A 16,362-nucleotide genomic window follows, 5' to 3' on the forward strand; every position below is an offset into this window, starting at 1 on the left:
ATTGTCACAGTTTTATTTATTTTCAATATACATAAGTGTGATTGTTCTATTAGAGTAGTTGACTGGTCAAACATACCATCATAATGCTAGCATATTAGGTGGATATTTCAACTATGGAGTTTAATTCCATGAAAATAGATTAATACTCCCTAATAGAGCAATCAGTGGAAACTCTATCATGCTCTCTAATTTGTAGTGAAATACTCTAATAGAGCATTCAGTGATTACAGTGTTCCAAGATAATTTTGCTAACCTAGGAGCATATTACAAGCATAATGGGAACTCTGAAGAGTATAATATAGTGAAACTGAACCTTTTGGGACCAGGAGTGGTCCATCAGTATAAAATAACCTTAAATAGCATATAAAGAAACATTTTTTTTAAATATCAGTATTTCTAATGTATAGAGCAGTCATTTCACAAGTCAGTTATTAATTGAAAATCTTGCAGATAAGTGGGGTCTGGAAAACTGAGGCTCCACTGTAGGTTAAAATTTTGGGAAATTCCTAAAAGCATGTTGGACAGAATTTTGAACATTTTTGAATCAGGCCAATCCATCAGCGAATCTTGATCTATTATTAATGTAATGGATCACACCTCCCCATTTCCACTACCTTATATAGTAATCTAGTTCACGTGATCATGACAACATCATCATAAACATGATAATCATTATAGCAACTAATTGTAAATTATGTTCTATAAGAACTAGTGTCACATGATGTGATAATAATATCTTCCTACAGGTAATTAGAACATGTTGATAATATAGTAATTATTGTTAATAGTGTAGCTCACATGATCTGGATGGGTGTGGTCAATTTACATGATGGTGCACTACTTGTGATGATGTGCCCTATTACCATGACAACAGTAATTACCATGAAAACAGTGAAACACCCTGATCCACTATTCATTCTGACCTGTTGTGAACACAACCTCCTACTTGCAGTCTCTCATCTTGAGGTTGCAGGTCATCATCTTCACTAATAGTATTGTATTGTTGTGTGTTCTCTTGTTGTAACTCCTGTTACCATGACAACAATCATAATGTATATCACACAACACAACCACTTGTCTTACAAGTTGGTCATCATCTTCACTAATACTACCAGTACTACAACTAGTACCATCATATTCATCATCACTATCCTGTTACCATGAGTATTACAACTTGTAACACAACGTCACACAACCTCCTACCTCTTGTCTCTCTCTCTGTTCCATTATGATCATCATCATCTTCACTTCATCATCATCCTCGTAGTCACTATACACTCCTTGACAGACTCCATTGTCCACAGCTGACTGTAGTATCAGACGAGCTCCCTCCACAGTGATGGGATTATCTGACACATTTAATCTCCTAACACTGTTGTTGACTAGTAATCCTGCTGCAAGTGATCTTGCTCCAGTAAGAGTAATGGCACACTCCATAACATACAGTTCACTAATCTGACTGTTACTAAGTGTTCTTGCAATGGTAGTGATGCCATCATCACCAATTATATTCAATGACATGTTAAGGACTTGTAGTGAACACTTCCCCAACACTTCACTGATACAAATGGCACCTGTAGTGATCATAACAGTAATAATCAATTATGATAGGAAACCATATAAATTAACCACAGCACTACAAGTCTACACCTTTCACTGATAGTCCACACCATTGTACCCTCAGCTCAGTCAGGATGTTATTGTACTGGAGTTCACTTGATATTAATGACATCCCATCATCACTGATATCATTACCAGTAACATGTAACACTCTTAATGAGGCACCACCTGTAATTAATGATAACAGTAGACACCACAAACACATACAGCTCAGTGAGGTGTGGTCAATTCACTAACACACAATGGTCACTCAGTGTATCAACAGCTAATAGTGGGGCTTACTTGTCTTCACAATCTTCATTATGTGTACCAGCCCATCAATAGTGAGACCATTGGAACTGAGGTCTAACACTTCTAGTAGTTGACCAGTAGTATTCTTGTTGGGGTAATGCTTTACTAACAATTCAGCTCCTTTGTCTCCAATATCACACCCTAACATGTACAACTGATAAACTGGATAACATGACATCACATGGGAGATACACACAACATCATAAGGTAGTAAACTGCAGAATATCATCCTCAATCTGATGGGTGTAACTGGTTGAGGTGGACTAGTCTGTCGACTCTCATACAAACACTTCACTGCTGTTACACTATCACCATATTCTGATGATAACTTGGAGAACACAAACTGGAACATTTCACTGGACACTAATCCTGTTACTCCACACAAAAATATGAAAACATTAGGATAGTCCCTAAAGTGTTCACTCAGTAGACGTTGCTGTTCTTCTTGTGATAATGTTGAAATATAAACAGCACACAAAAACTCCTGGATGGTTAAGTGGGAAAAATTGTATGTGATAGTGTCTGTGGGTAACTGGTGAGTGTGTGTAGCTTTCAAAAGACCATACCCGTCCCACTCAGCTGTCACCTCTATACCACACTCCTTCAGGTCTGCCACAGTAAAGATGATCTTTGGATCCTTCCACTTCCTCCATCCTCCTTCTTCCCTATCAGAATACCAGTCAAAGAAGCCATGATAAGCTATCCTACACAATAACAATAACGTCCTCACTGCTTCTTTGGGAACACCTGTTAACACTTTACACAATTTCTCCTCAACACTATTAGCTGCTACTGCTACAGTTGAACACTCTTGCTTCCTCTCATTCTCCTTCCTAACTTGTCTCTCTAGTGTCATCACAATGAACAGTCGGTACAGTTGTGTAATGGTGGATGGAAGCTTCTTCTCACTACACTCAAATATATCAACTATCATCACTAAATTCATAGGCACATATGACAAACTCTCTAAATGAGGATACTCCTTCAACTGTTGTGAAAACTCCTCAACACATTTCAAATCATTAGACAATTTCTCCTCTACAAATGTTTGGATTTCCTTTTCACCAAATCCTATCACTTCTACTCTCCTGTCTGCGTCTATCTTCTCACAAGCATGTGGTCTTGATGTGATCATTATTGTGGCTTCCTCCAACAATGTACATGGCTTCTTCACTACACGTACTAAAAATTTATCACTGTCTTGATGTTCAGCTGCCATCTCATCCAATCCCTCCAGGATCACTAGACATCTGCTACCTGCTGACTTTTTCACTTGCTCGTATGTCTCCTCTCCAATGTGTTCCATCATCACTTCTTCAATTGACCTTTGCTGGACTGATCTTAATGGTATCAGGATCACAATATCATAGTCCTCAGCTAAAAACCCATCCCTCTTAGCCCACTTCACACAGATCTCATTGGCAAGGGTCGTCTTGCCTATACCTACACAACTCATATTACATCACTACTACTAATACTTTGTAATACTCACCTGGGCCTCCCATTATTAATATCAGTCGAGGACAAGGTTTGTTCTGGTAGTGGAAGATGTCCCTCAGCTCACCAAGTTGCTCCTTCTTCAACAATATTTCATCAACTTGTCCTTTTAATGTTAGTCTTGTTATCTCTTCCAAGTTCTTATCTGCTCTTGTCACCTTTTCTCCTTTCACCAGAGCCAGTCGAACATAATAGTGTGGCCAGTCACTGCGCAATAGTGCCTTGTAACTAGCCTGTAACCTGCTAATACTTGTTGTACTATACTTCATAGTAGGACACTTGTTAGTAGTTGTATGAATACCTAAAGGTCACAACTTCACACACACAACTACAAAACCATCACATCAACTAACCAGTCTCACTATTTGCTGATCGTTTCCTTAGTCTACATCTAATCATTCCTGCCAACTCCTTCACACCATCATACTCACTATCCTCCATCACTTTAATAAGATCATCAAAACTTCTACCAACACCAGTCATCACTGATGGCTTTATCATGTGATCCAAGAAATATGATGCTTTACTTGCTTGTGATGGCTTAGACTCCACCAGATCTTTAACATAATCAGGAAGAAGGTTGGCTGAGAACAATTCTGCAATAAATACAGCATCATCTATTGGTAGTGTTTTGACCAGTTTAGCATAGAAGTGTTGGAACACCTTACTAGTTGATATTTGTCCCTCTACTAGTTCACCTGTAATGATATTGGTGTGTAGTGTATAACAAGTGAGTGAGAGAGAACCATCATTAGTAATAAGATGATACATACAATACATTATTAGTCCTCGGTCTCGTGCGACCAGTCAGATCAAGCAAAATGAGATCTTGTGGGCACAGCAAGGAGTGTGTACATGTAAAAAACAAAAAGACTAACAGCAACAACAACGACAACAGCAACAACAATAATTACAAGACAATATTAAGTAAAGTGCTCGGTTGACCAGTCACTACAATTCCTGGTCAAGAAAATCTTTTGCGAACATGTCATACATTGACGAGCAGCATTGTTGAGGACAGCCACCTAGGATGTGAGCTGTGGTAGGACGAGTTGAGTAGATCACTCACAATGTGAGAAAATTGTCCCGCAGCTTCATCCGGAGCCAACACATTGCTGCCAAGTGCATGGTGCAACAAAGCTAAACCATCACGAAGAATCTCGTCCAAATGTGGCCAGCAGGGTGTTGTAGCATATTGCTCATCGGGAGGAGAAAAAGACGCCATGCTTCCGTCACGTTGACGATGCAAAAAAACACTCCACTAACTAGTCTGGCGCCGCCCGCCCCTTCGCATAAAGTAAGGGCGAGAGTTACAGGAAATTGCATTGTTTTTGCAACTACCGGCCATGCGCGGTTTGAGTATGCGCGTGTTTGAATAATAAAATTCGTGCAATACAGGGTTTTGGTATTTGCTAACTAGTGATGATCCTACCATTCCTGGTATACTAGCTGTAAAAGTGTGTATAGTTCCGGTTATGCAATGATTTAACTGACGCGGAATTGAACGGCTTCGATACCATACCCGGTATTGCGCGCGTTTTATTATTCAAAACACGCGCATGCTCAAACCGCGCATGGCCGGTTGTTGCAAAGACAATGCAATTTTCTGTACAGCGGTTTTCCAAGTTCTTGCAATGCAAAGCGTCATGCGCTATACGAGCATGTACGTGCGCAGTTGTTCAACAGTAGATTTTCAGTAACAACTACTGACTCACAGGACTTCAAGGATGCCTACGCATACAACTCGACAGCCACAGAATATAACAGGTGTATTTAAAGAACTGCGCATACTGACACATTATTAGCGCATGACGCTTTGAATTGCAAGAACCTGGAAAACCGCAGTAATAATAAGAGAGGAGAGTGTCTAACACTGTATAGTCCAGTAACAGATGATTGCGCAGAAGTTAAATGGCTTCTTTTCCGCGTAACGTACAGACTGGCTAGTATATTTTCGCATTTAACCACAAAGGCTATCCCAGACACAAGGGCGTGCGTTCAACTTGATGTTCACGTTCACCACGAAGAGCATCGCTCTGTTGCGTAAAGAAGTGTGGCTGTTAACCTCGAAGATAACTCTGGGGGAGAGCGTCTGAGAAACCAATAAACACTGAACCAAAGGCGGAGTATCGCTTCAAATTTTCACTGCATCGCCATGTTACCCTACCTTTGAGCATTCTTCAATTGAAGGAGCACTGTTCCCTGTACATACAGCTCAGTCTTTAGTTCAGTCTTCGAATATTCTCGAGGATTCATCATGGTGCGGCTCTAATATCTATGGCTAAACTAATTGTGGTAAGGAAACGAACAAATACTAGAAGCCTATACGTTACACGGAAAGGAAGCCGTTTAACTTCTGCTTTATCATCTATTACATACGGTGGCCGGTTCCGGGAGTTTCTCACTTATTTCTCAGTTATTTCCGAGAAATTTCTCACTTATTTCTCAGTTATTTCTCACTTCTCGGTTATTTTCTCACTTATTTCTCAAATGTTTCCCATTTCTCGCTTATTTTCCCGATTATTTCTCACTTCTCAGTTGTTTTCTCAGTTACATTTCTCAGTTACCTTCTCAGTTATTTCTCAATCGATCACGTGGTTTTGGCGCTTATTGGCGGGAGAAAGCAAATCCTCGTGTTATGATGGATGAAGTAAAATTTCTTTATGAGTGTGTGAAAGCAGGAAAACTTTCCAATGCAGAAGCCAAAGAGTTTTTTTATCTTCTGGTGGGTCGTCTGAGAGTCGAGAACGAGGTCAACAACTGAAAGTCGCAGCGGGGGCTGCAACGGTTCCAGCGGTTCGAAATGAAGCAGATACAGGTACGTATATAACTATTCTGAAGACAATTAGTGGCTAGTTGTTCCTTGTACAGCAGTAGGAGTATTAAGCAAGAAAGCTGAGTTGATGGCGAAATACAAAGCGATTCAAAAGGCAAACCTACAAGACAGTTTGAGTTCAGGTAAAAAGGTTGGCGGTAAGATGAAATCCACCGCTCGTAGCCCTGTCTTGATGAAGGTAAGTGTTGAATGTATCAAATGAGCTTAGATTCTGGTCTATATATATACACATAATGGTACTTTTGCACTTGTGAATTGTCCATTTACTAGTACTGCATGATTGGTTTAATTTCATGCTGCAATTTTCCCGGACAATGCCCAGCTCCCAAAATAGAATAAACTTTCAACACTTTTACCACCCAATTTGGTACCTCTGCCACTCATTGGCCTGCCCTTGAGCTGATTGTTTCAATTATTATTATTATTATTTTCCAAAAATGAGCAGCCTCAGTTTGAGGATTAACGCACATATGAAACATGCATACAAAATGTTTTACAATATGATTAATTATGGGATTACTGATTGGTAGGGGAAAGTAATAATAATTTCAGTTGGTACTTAAAAATTTGTAATGATTGTTGGATTAGGTCAGGTGGGAGTGAATTCCACAGTCTAATTGATCTAGGGAAGAATGAATTACTGTACTGATTGGTCCTTGCATAGATATGATGAAATCTTTGATCATGTCCTCTGGTGTTAGAAGTGACAGGGATTAAATCAACTGGGGATATATCAATGAGATTGTGAACAATTTTGTAGAGGAGGGTGATACTAGATACTTGTCTGGTGTTCTAAGCTGGGAATGTTAAGGTCAATGAGCATGTTAGTTACGCTGCTGAAACGCGAGAAGTCAGCCATAATGAATCTGGCAGATTGCCTCTGTACTCGTTCAAGCCTATCAATGTCTCTTCTTATGTGAGGGGACCAGACAGGATTGGCATATTCTAAGATTGGTCTTATCATGGCATTATAACATTTCAATTTGATTTGAGTTGGGCAGGACTTAAGATTTCTCTGTAGGAATGTTTTGACTGATAGAGCTTTGGATGTGATGTTAGTAATGTGTGTGGACGAAGACAAGTCATTGGTGATTGTAACTCCTAAATATTTAGTAGATGTAACTTCTTGGATAGAGATGTCATTAATGGTGTAGTTGTATGTGATCGGATTGTGTTTACGAGTGATTCTCATGAATACACTTTTATCAGGATTAAAAACATACCAGATCTAGTGCCCCATTGTGATAAGGAGTTGAGATCATTTTGAAGTGATAAACAGTCGGATGTAGAGTGAATAACAGTGTAAAGTATGGCATCGTCAGCATACAGACCAATGTTGGCATTGATTGATAATGGGAGGTCATTAATATAACATAAAAATAATAGAGGGGCTAAGATTGTTCCTTGGGGGACACCCGAGTTAACTGCATGTGACTCACTGGTTGAACCGTCAAGAGTTACTTGTTGATGCCTACCGATGAGGAAGTTTTGTAGCCATGTTAGTAGTTCCCCTCTAATACCATAGTAGGATAATTTGTTACATAATCAGTGATGGGGGACTTTATCAAATGCCTTAGATAGATCTAGAAAAATGATGTCAATTTGAAAGCCAGAGTCAAGAGATTTAGAAATGTTGTTTACGGTAGTAATAAGTTGTGATTCACATGATCTTCTAGGTCGGAAACCATGTTGTTGATCGCAGAGGATATTTATTGATTCTAGGTGAGAGAAGAGATGAGTGTAAATTAGGCGCTCCATGATCTTGCAGCTGATACTGGTTAGCGATATTGGTCTGTAATTGGATGCAAGTGTTTTGTCTCCTTTTTTGAATACAGGTACAATATTAGCACTTTTCCAGTCCATGGGAAGTTCTCCTTGATGAAGTGATGAATTGATGATCAGAGTTAGTACTGGAGCAATTTCTTGAGAGGCTAATTGTAATAAGTGTGATGGGATTTTGTCTGGTCCTAGTGCTTTATGAACATCCAAAGTTGTTAGGAGCTGGGAGACATCAGCATAAGCAATGGAAATAGGTTGTATATCAAGATAAGGGCTTTCATCTGGTGTGAGAGTACACTGGGTGTCTTCGGTGGTAAACACTGAGCTAAAATAATCGTTGAGGATATTAGCTTTGTGGGTGGAATCAGTGATGGTATGACCATTATGTGACAGTGGGGGTATTCCAACGTGATCCAATTTTTGCTTTTTGATATATGACCATAGTTTTTTTGAATTAGCTGTGGAACTGGAGTCAATGAGCTTCGAAAAGTAGTCATTATAGGCTTGACGGCATTCTTTTTGAGCTAAAATTTTTGAGAGTTTTATAATATTGCCGGGCGGCAGGTGAGCGTGTTCGGCGATACTGAGCATAAGTTCAAGACCCAGTCCTGAAATTCATTTCACTTTAATGATCATAATTATAACTGGGGCATAATGGGGTGTACATTCACTCACTGCATGGTGTATTTATTCTTTTAGATTTCCATGGGGGGTATGAAATTCAATGACCTCAAGCAATGTGGGACACGATGCAAGGAATTGGGTCCAATGGTTGCTATTTCACTACGCCCTGCAGCTACATATGAAGAGATAGTGGGAATGGCCAAGCAACAATTCTTTGCAGAGTCAAATGCCAGTACTGATGAGGAGAGATATGAGTACTTTTTGGCAGACCCACAAGGTAGTAAACTTATGAACTCGATTGCTGGAAAACCGTGGAGTTTAGCACAGTACATCCATATCCATGGATACTACCCATCAAAAACTAAAATTTACTGTGTTCAGGTATGTGCACATGGTAAACTACGTATGCACTTTAGTATGGTAGCATGCACACCTTTTAGTGTGACAAAGGTCAAAATGCTTTAGAAGAATATGTAATGAAAAAAGATTCCAACGCAGAAAAGTTTATACACATAGGTAGCAACAAAGACTCCATGAATCATTCATCAGCAGACATATGTGATAAGCGGCCATTAGTCATAGAAGTCAGTGAAGGTGCTCCAGGAAACTTAGAAGTGACAAAGAAAAACAAAGGTATATCCCTGCTAAACGTGTTTGTAATTTTGTGCATGTTAGTATATTGTAGCTATAGTTTGCTGTTTGACTGGATACTGTTAGGCCATCATTATTTCATTCTTTGTTTACTATCACCACCCACATCTGATTATAGATAGTCACACCAAATTTTATAATTATTATTAATGTTGATCATGTGGATGCACTATTATGTTAAAGAGTCAATTGCTTAAGGGAGATACGTTATGTATGACTCAATTGTCAAGGTAAATGCACTAGCTATATGTACATAAACATGTACTAGTTGAGTGGTTGGAGTTTCTCCACTCTTGTTAAACAGGCTGCATACCTTGAAGTCTAGTAATGCAGTCACACACTAAAATAGCTAGAACAATCTAGTGTGCAACTAATTATTGCCCATTAACATCAGTTTGTGCTGCACTAGGTGACGGGAACAAGCAATGTATTAATAATGGCCTAATCACATCTCTGCATACGTGATATCACACTCAGCAATTGAGTATCATAATCCTGGGGTCATCACACAATGGGGGACATGTGAAATGGCGTTTTAAAATTAACTGGCATTGACAACCAGCATGGGTTAAAACACTGTACTTGTGTATTTAAGTACGAGTTGGTAGGTATGCAGTTGCTCTCACAGTAGGATGTTATCAGGCTTGTTATAATAGACTATCTGTTTTGCAATACTAAACTTACAGGTATGAGGGGAACATGGAAGCCTCTTGTGAAAACTGACCGGTACAACTGTTGCATGTAATCATGATGCACATGCTAATATCACTGTGACAGTCAATCATGTTCTTGCACACAGATCCGTTCTTGTTGTCTGGCACTCAAATCTCACTTGGGAGAAAATTAGGAGAGGGTAGGTTTGGGATGCATGGTGTATTTATCACATCTAAATGGAACTGAAGTTGCTGTCAAGCAACTTAAACTAGACAAAAGGGCAGATGGAGACCATATGGACGAAGTAAAAGCATTAAGGTAATATTAACTTGAGCTTTATGTGATCAAGATGTTATGATATGTCAAATAGTGCTCTTCGCCATCCAAACATCGTAGTCTTCATGGGTTACACGTGTGATGACAACAGCATTCAAATTGTGACCAACTATGTTCGTGGGAGTGACTTGTACAAGCTACTGCTCACTGAAGTATGCTAGCTAGTTAACACAATGACTTGTGTATGATTCTGCATGCAGAAAAAGCAGCTAACTGTGAGTAACAGGAACTTCATAGCTGAGCAGATTACCCAAGCCTTGACATATATGCATACTTTGAGCCCTCCAATGATTCACCGGGATATAAAACCATCAAATATACTGGTTAGAATTGCACAATGTCATTTATGTACTAGCTGTTATCATATGTTACAGGTAGAAGAAAGTACACTTCATGTGTACTTAACTGATATGGGTATGGCAAAGGTTAAGTTTAGTTGTTCAACACTCACAGAAGCTCGTTGTGTTGGAACCCCATACTATGCAGCTCCTGAAACCTTCGACGGAGTAGTTGGAAAAGCTTCAGATATATGGTCGTTAGGCATCGTACTGATAGAATTGTATGGCCAGCAACATGCTTGGAGAAATGTCAAGACCAACAACCAGCTAATGATGCAATTATTAACAAAGAAGTTACCAACATACAGCCATTTAGATCAACATGTACAACAAGTATGTGAATCCTGCTTAAAATATGAGCCTAAGCAATGTTCATCTGGGGCTGAAATCTTGCAGTTAATCAGGACATCAAACTAACTTGCCTACTGTTATTACTGTATTTGTGATTATTCAAAGAGATCAACTTTCAATTCAAAGTATTGCTGACTTTAAATGTCTATATAATGCCAGTCCCTCGTCAGCATTAGTGGGACTATTAATTCCAGCTTCAGCCATGAGTAGCTCAGCTAATTCCTTAAACTCAGGTGAAGTAGGCTCTGGTTTCAAGCAGCTGTATTCTTCAGCAGCTTCAATGTCATCATTGTCAGTAGGGTGCTTGTATGACCGACATGAAAGAAAAACGTAAACAGTCCCTATTAAAAGTAGATTTTAAATAAATTCTATCAGTTTAACGAACATTTGAATATCACAAGAGTCATCCAATTCTCCATTAGTCCTTAATTCCTATTAAATTTTATAGATTAATTATTTAATTAGTTGTGTACGTGTACCTTGAAAAAATCCATCCACCAACCAGCACCATTTTATCGTAGCTGCCCCCACCATGCTTCAATTCACTAAAATGACAGAAAAATGAAATAACCCATGTTCATTACAAATGGTCACTCAAGTATGTTTACCTCCGTAACTTCCTTTTGGGGATCATTAGCTATACACGTACGTGTTCAATGCAAAAATGATAGCTGGTACGTAGCCAAAATGTGCGTAAAAGAATACTATTTTTCAGGGAAGACAGAATCAGCCTAGTCAGGCTGCTTTTCAGATGTGCCCTGATTACATACTAGGGCTGAGCGATACTACCGTTTTAGCAATATATCACGATATTTTGAAAGTATCGATATCGCGATATTTTGTTATTAACTATCGTGATACCATGCCTGTACATTAAAAAGCCATTTGTTATGAAGTACTAGGCTCAAGAATCCTTGTAAGTCATAACCTGGTTACCCCTGCAGAGAGGTGTGAACACCATAACATAACTTCAAAGCATGTGTTACAATAACTGTTACTGTAAACATAGTTGACAGTGGCTAGTTTGATGCTACTTTTGAAGACTTCCTGCAGGAATACTGAGGAATACACTATGTAGCACCAGCTATGATTGACACATTTGTAAGTATCGTGAAGTATTCAGTATCGTGAATAGTGGCTTTAGTATCGATCGTGATACTAAAATGGCAGTATCGCTCAGCCCTATTACATACAATTTTAACAGTTGGGTGGATGAATCATCAACATCATCACCTGGGATGAATCATTAATTCAAAGGGGAAAATTTTTGAAGAATATTAGTTTGCCCAACACCACCAGCAATCCCCTTGTTTATACCCTAATTAATTCAGGTTCTATTGTACAACTAACCTGGTTTGACGTAGACTTTCCATACATGAAACTCTTTTCACCTCTAAATTGATCATCACAGGACTCCCGTAGAAAAGGCTGAAGAAATGCAACATTGCAATTTTCTGTCCCTCTATCTGATCTGACAATAGTCGGACAGCCTATACTCATGTTAAATACTTACAAGTAGCTAATGACTCATACCTTTTAATGTTTGGACACACTCCAAATAATACCCTGCAATAATATAGGGATCATTATTAGATGGGCTAACATGAAGCCATAAGATTCGATGAGAGTAGCTGCATAAGAATTGTTTTAACGTAATTTTATATACTTCACAATCACATGTACAACTTACCCGTCAATACACCCATGAATGGCAAATCCAAACGGTTTTAGCTTATCATACCCATCCATGTGCCATATAAAATCTGGTCCCTTAAATATTGTGCATATTACATTGCATAATTATTTAAATTCACTTACCTTGCTGTGTGGTACTCTCTTCTTTTCAATTTATGCTTTTTTCTTTCTAAAGCCCCATCTGGATCATTAACTGCTGATAGCATCATGACAGTGTCTCTAAAACATGTAATAGTAAAATTTATGGAGTACTATATGGGACAAAGAATCTGTCGAGGAGTCATCTAATATTTTTTAACAAAGCCTTATGGTTTTGAAAACAGTGAAAACAATTATTGGGTGTGGAGTCCAAATATATCAATATTTTTGGACTGGGGGAACTAAAATAGGGACCTAATTTTTTCATGACAGGCCCATGTAAATACCTATGTGAGAATTGAAATTTTTGTCACTGACAATTCAATTCAAAGCTCAACACACTATCAGATTTCAATGTCAGACTTAGTCAGGGATACTAGTCTACTTCTACTTGCTGCTTTTTCCTGTCCCACTGATCTGTACAACCTCAATGGCACTCTGACTACAATGCAGCCTTGTGGTGTTGGACTACATTGATGGGTTAAAACAATGAAACAATTGCAGTGGAAGCTGTCTATAGCGGTCACCACAATTTCTAGGGAGGTGGCTGTTTTATACAGGTGGATAAGTGCATTAACTACTCATTTGGGGAATTGTAGGGTGGGCTTTGTAGAGAGGTGGCCGTTAAGGCAGGTTCCACTGCATTCGAATTCATCCTCACATGCATGCATGTAACAAGAGGGCGACGCTCCAATATACACCATTCTCCAATCTCATCCTCAGACAAAGCGGTCAAATCAGCTTTCTTGTCTAAATTCTTGTGAATATACATTCACATTAAAGTATACACTGAAAAAATAGTCTTTTGTCCTTGAAGACATTTCTCACTTTGATCGAGGACAATTATCAGAGTAGTTGGAGTGCCACCTCCTTGGTATAAACATAGATATAGGCACTTGGAGTTAGTATATCTGTGATGTAAGACTTTGCCCAAGTAATACGAACCTTCCCACCCTTAGTTTATGTTTCTGAAGTAAACGCTGATGCAACATTCTATAGCCAAGGTCCCTTCCTGATTCATTTTGTTCCTCCTGTATATAACATTAGTTGTAACATTACATGTCACAGTAGCTAGCTAACCTCGCATATCAAAACTTGTGTAAGATATTCTGGATTTCCGAATGGGTTACGCCCGTTTCGTATAAAATAACACCGTCCTCTAAACAAGGCGCCATAACTTCCACGTACTTTGGTTGACAGGGTATCACTCTTTTCACCCTATTTCATAACCCTACAGAACTTAGACAAAAAACGGTGAACCAAAAAGGCAAAAAAAAGTTCAGTACTGAAGGGAAATCGAACCCAGGATCCCAGTGTGATGGTCCAGTGTGCTACCGATTATGCTACAGCTGCTAGCTCCCTTGATTCCCTTCTTTTGTATCTTATAAATGTGACTAACGAAATAAGCTGTATATAGTAAGAACCTAACCCTAAAGGTGAAGAAGAAACCAAAGCTGAACCCTAACCCTAACGCTAACACTACTAGACGCTTCCCCTAAAGTCTACTACTCGTGGCAACTACTGGACGCTTCCCCTAAAGTCTACTACTCGCGGCAACTGGACGCATCCCCTAAAGTCGACCACTCGCGGCAACTACTAGATGCGTGCCCTAAAGTCGAAGAGAGAGAGCAACAACTACAGTAGGAAGTCTGGATGCTTTTGAGCTTAATATTACGTAAGGGTTATGAAAGGTGGTGAAAAGAGTAAAACCCTTGGTGGGTTGACAGATACGAAGTTTGGTTTATCAGATTCCTTGATGAAAGGCGATTCGATTCATGTATACGTTCTTTGTGTAGTAACGAAGGGGAAGCTAGAAAGGAGCCTTGTACCGCGAAATTTACGTGTTCAGAATTCCCGTAAAAACACGTGTTTTTAAACATATTTCTATAAACTAACCTGTTTAACAATTTGTACGGTCGGAGTCTTATTAAGCATCCTTCGCTGCGTAGGATGATACCAAATTTAGCGAATTTGGTTGAGGATAACAACTTGTAAATTGGGATTTTCCCGGCGAGATAATTAAATTTTCCAATAGAGGACTTGCACGCGTGAAGCAACGGTTGCTAGGCGGACATGTTTCGGGACAACTTTCTATTTGTATTTGTATTTGTATTTTAAGGATAAAGTCTTATGCCTGTACATCCATAAACAAAATTAATAATTATTATGTACTTAGCTATTCTAATTACTATACAAAATCAAATAAGCAATTACTATAGTGTCTGTCCAGCAGTGTTTTAAAATCATTGACAGAGGGAGAATCAACAATAGATTGGGGTAATGAATTCCAGTCATTGATTACTCTGTTACTATAAAAATTAGATCTTGTATACGAATTAGTGTGATGTTTGAATAATTTCCTTGTGTGACCTCTTGTTACAGTAGAAGTGGATGGGGTAAATAAATGATTTTCTATATCATAACTGCCTTTGAGAATTTGGTACAAATATATCAAATCACCCCTTCGTCTACGGTGTTGTAAAGATGGTATATTTAGATGTCTTAATCTGTCGTAGTATGATAAATGGTTGATAGATGGAATCATTCTGGTTGCTTTACGCTGCATTCTTTCAAGTTTTTGATTGTCAAGTGTGTAAGAAGGTCCCCATATGACATTGTTATATTCAACAATTGGGCGGACAAGTGTTTTATATAGTTTTACCATGACATCAGAGTCCAAGAGTTCATAATATATATACTAAGGAGAGTATCCTACTCTCATATACCCCTGTAGAAAGGCGTATCGTGAAGTTATGACGTAACACTTCTGAGTTCGCCCGTTTTTCTTTGTATAATTAATGATGTCATTAGTTGAACATGGTATCGATTGAACGCGTGCCTACCAACGTCGCTAGCAACCAAATTAACTCCAGCTCTAAGCGTTTCTCACCCAACTACAATCGTTCCTTCATGGGTTAAGACCGCTTCGTAGGCGTTTCTTACTAGGCCATTCGCGAATACGGCTATCCTGAGCGTCGCAAGTGTGAAACGGTGCTAACGATTCTTGCACTTTTACGGCATCCTGTACGTCACAAACCACAACATCTTGTCGTTACGTCATAACTTCACGATACGCCTTTCTACAGGGGTATATGAGAGTAGGATACTCTCCTTAGTATATATATATATTATGAACTCTTGCTATGGCGCATAGTGGGTCAAAATGAAGGTAACGAGATTTATTCACTAAGCGCTGAATATAGTGGTACTGGGAAGCGGGGCTGGTTTCGAAATAAAAGATCTTATCATTGGCTTCGTGAAATAGGTGGCTAATTAAATTTCGATACATTACTCACCAATTCTAACTTCATAGCCTTTTTTAACGAGCTGGGTGGTATTTACAACACAACTCAACACTGATTCGCTTCATTACAGCCTGTACCAAATCCTGAGAAAGCGCCTTTCAGCCACAACACTGTCCCGAAACATGGCCGACAGCTACGGTTGCTTAGCAATTACGATGATTTACGTCACGCTGCAAGTCCTCTATAGGTTAATGTATGGAGCGAGTATTATGTCATCATCAGCAGTAAATAACTGTCGATATGGCGA

At 39.0% G+C, this 16,362-nt stretch overlaps 2 protein-coding genes across 4 annotated transcripts; one reads left to right on the forward strand and one right to left on the reverse strand.

Annotated features, from left to right (window-relative positions):
* Positions 1-631: 631 nt before the first annotated feature.
* LOC136254608 (NACHT, LRR and PYD domains-containing protein 3-like) lies at positions 632-5,707 on the reverse strand. Of its 3 annotated transcripts, none has more exons than XM_066047355.1 (10): positions 5,576-5,707; positions 3,762-4,106; positions 3,404-3,709; positions 1,903-3,354; positions 1,651-1,788; positions 1,204-1,574; positions 1,084-1,152; positions 924-1,027; positions 799-856; positions 632-740 (listed from the first exon to the last, which is right to left on the reverse strand). In XM_066047355.1, exons 1-9 carry the CDS (start codon positions 5,583-5,585, stop codon positions 838-840), a joined length of 2,814 nt encoding a protein of 937 aa, XP_065903427.1. In that variant the 5' UTR covers positions 5,586-5,707; the 3' UTR covers positions 632-740; positions 799-837. The 3 variants fall into 3 exon arrangements, with proteins under 3 accessions (XP_065903427.1, XP_065903428.1, XP_065903429.1); XM_066047356.1 differs by lacking the exon at positions 5,576-5,707 and adding an exon at positions 4,478-4,686; XM_066047357.1 differs by lacking the exons at positions 632-740; positions 799-856; positions 924-1,027; positions 1,084-1,152 and having other exon boundaries at positions 1,232-1,394; positions 1,445-1,574.
* A 376-nt stretch (positions 5,708-6,083) lies between these two features.
* On the forward strand, positions 6,084-11,292 carry LOC136254609 (uncharacterized). The gene is made up of 9 exons (XM_066047358.1): positions 6,084-6,226; positions 6,280-6,422; positions 8,723-9,028; positions 9,088-9,280; positions 10,098-10,151; positions 10,201-10,270; positions 10,323-10,440; positions 10,489-10,611; positions 10,663-11,292. The coding sequence occupies exons 2-9, from the start codon at positions 6,312-6,314 to the stop codon at positions 11,041-11,043; spliced, it is 1,356 nt and encodes a 451-aa protein (XP_065903430.1). The 5' UTR covers positions 6,084-6,226; positions 6,280-6,311; the 3' UTR covers positions 11,044-11,292.
* Positions 11,293-16,362: the final 5,070 nt, after the last annotated feature.

Source organism: Dysidea avara, chromosome 4, assembly GCF_963678975.1.
Source record: "Dysidea avara chromosome 4, odDysAvar1.4, whole genome shotgun sequence".
NCBI lineage: Eukaryota > Metazoa > Porifera > Demospongiae > Dictyoceratida > Dysideidae > Dysidea > Dysidea avara.